The sequence below is a fragment of the Penaeus monodon genome, chromosome 15 (assembly GCF_015228065.2).
Source record: "Penaeus monodon isolate SGIC_2016 chromosome 15, NSTDA_Pmon_1, whole genome shotgun sequence".
NCBI classification, from domain to species: domain Eukaryota; kingdom Metazoa; phylum Arthropoda; class Malacostraca; order Decapoda; family Penaeidae; genus Penaeus; species Penaeus monodon.
In genome coordinates, this window is record NC_051400.1 from 40558714 (window position 1) to 40559459 (window position 746).

Consider the following 746-nt stretch of genomic DNA (forward strand, 5'->3'; position numbering starts at 1 on the left):
AGTAGACACAAATAAAAAATGGGCGAAATTACAAAGAAACCCAAACATATATAAATCAACAACATAATAGCAAAACAAGGAATGACCCCCCCCCCTATAGAAATAAGAAAAAAAAAACTTCCTATCTTCCTTTCCAAAACATCACAGCTTAATCTTCATTACGCAAAGGTCCCGAGCTCAGCACTCACTTGTCAGCCAGGAACCCGTTCAAAGGAGAACCGAAGAAAACGCCAAACATGTAGATGCTCGTGTACAGCGCCCGCAGGTACTCCCACCCACACACCAACTCGAACTGCAGAATTGTGTAAACTTAAATGCTTTGTAGAGTAAACTGTGGTGTAGGGGGAATGCATGTAAAGTTATCTGTGTACTGGAGGTCTGGGTAGGTAGATGTATGGGTAGACTGTAATGGTAAGTTATGTGGGAGGTAAAGTAGAGGTATGGATAAACTGTGATGGAAAGTTATCTGTAGTTGTAAGTGAAAATGAAATATATATTAAAGTGTAACATTAACCATATTAGTGTATTATGTACAGTTAATCTGTAATGCCCACAGTACTGTAATGTAAAGTTAAAGGTAGATTAATACAGCGATGGAAAATAAAACGTCAGGTTAAAAAGTAAAAGGGTAATCAGATAGATACATATGCATGGTTAAAAGGAGACAGAACTGACATTTATTATTTCCGAAATTAGATTTTTTTTTAACATGCAACTGACTTCAAATATCACTCTCAGACAAGAAG

General features: G+C 36.9%; 1 protein-coding gene across 1 annotated transcript in view; it reads right to left on the reverse strand.

Annotated features, from left to right (window-relative positions):
- The window catches only part of LOC119582044 (organic cation transporter protein-like), a gene marked incomplete in the record, with an annotated part of 19531 nt that overhangs the window by 13810 nt on the left and 4975 nt on the right, over positions 1-746 (reverse strand). The window contains 1 exon segment of the mRNA XM_037930287.1: positions 189-292. Within this exon segment, the coding sequence (XP_037786215.1) occupies positions 189-292 (104 nt within the window).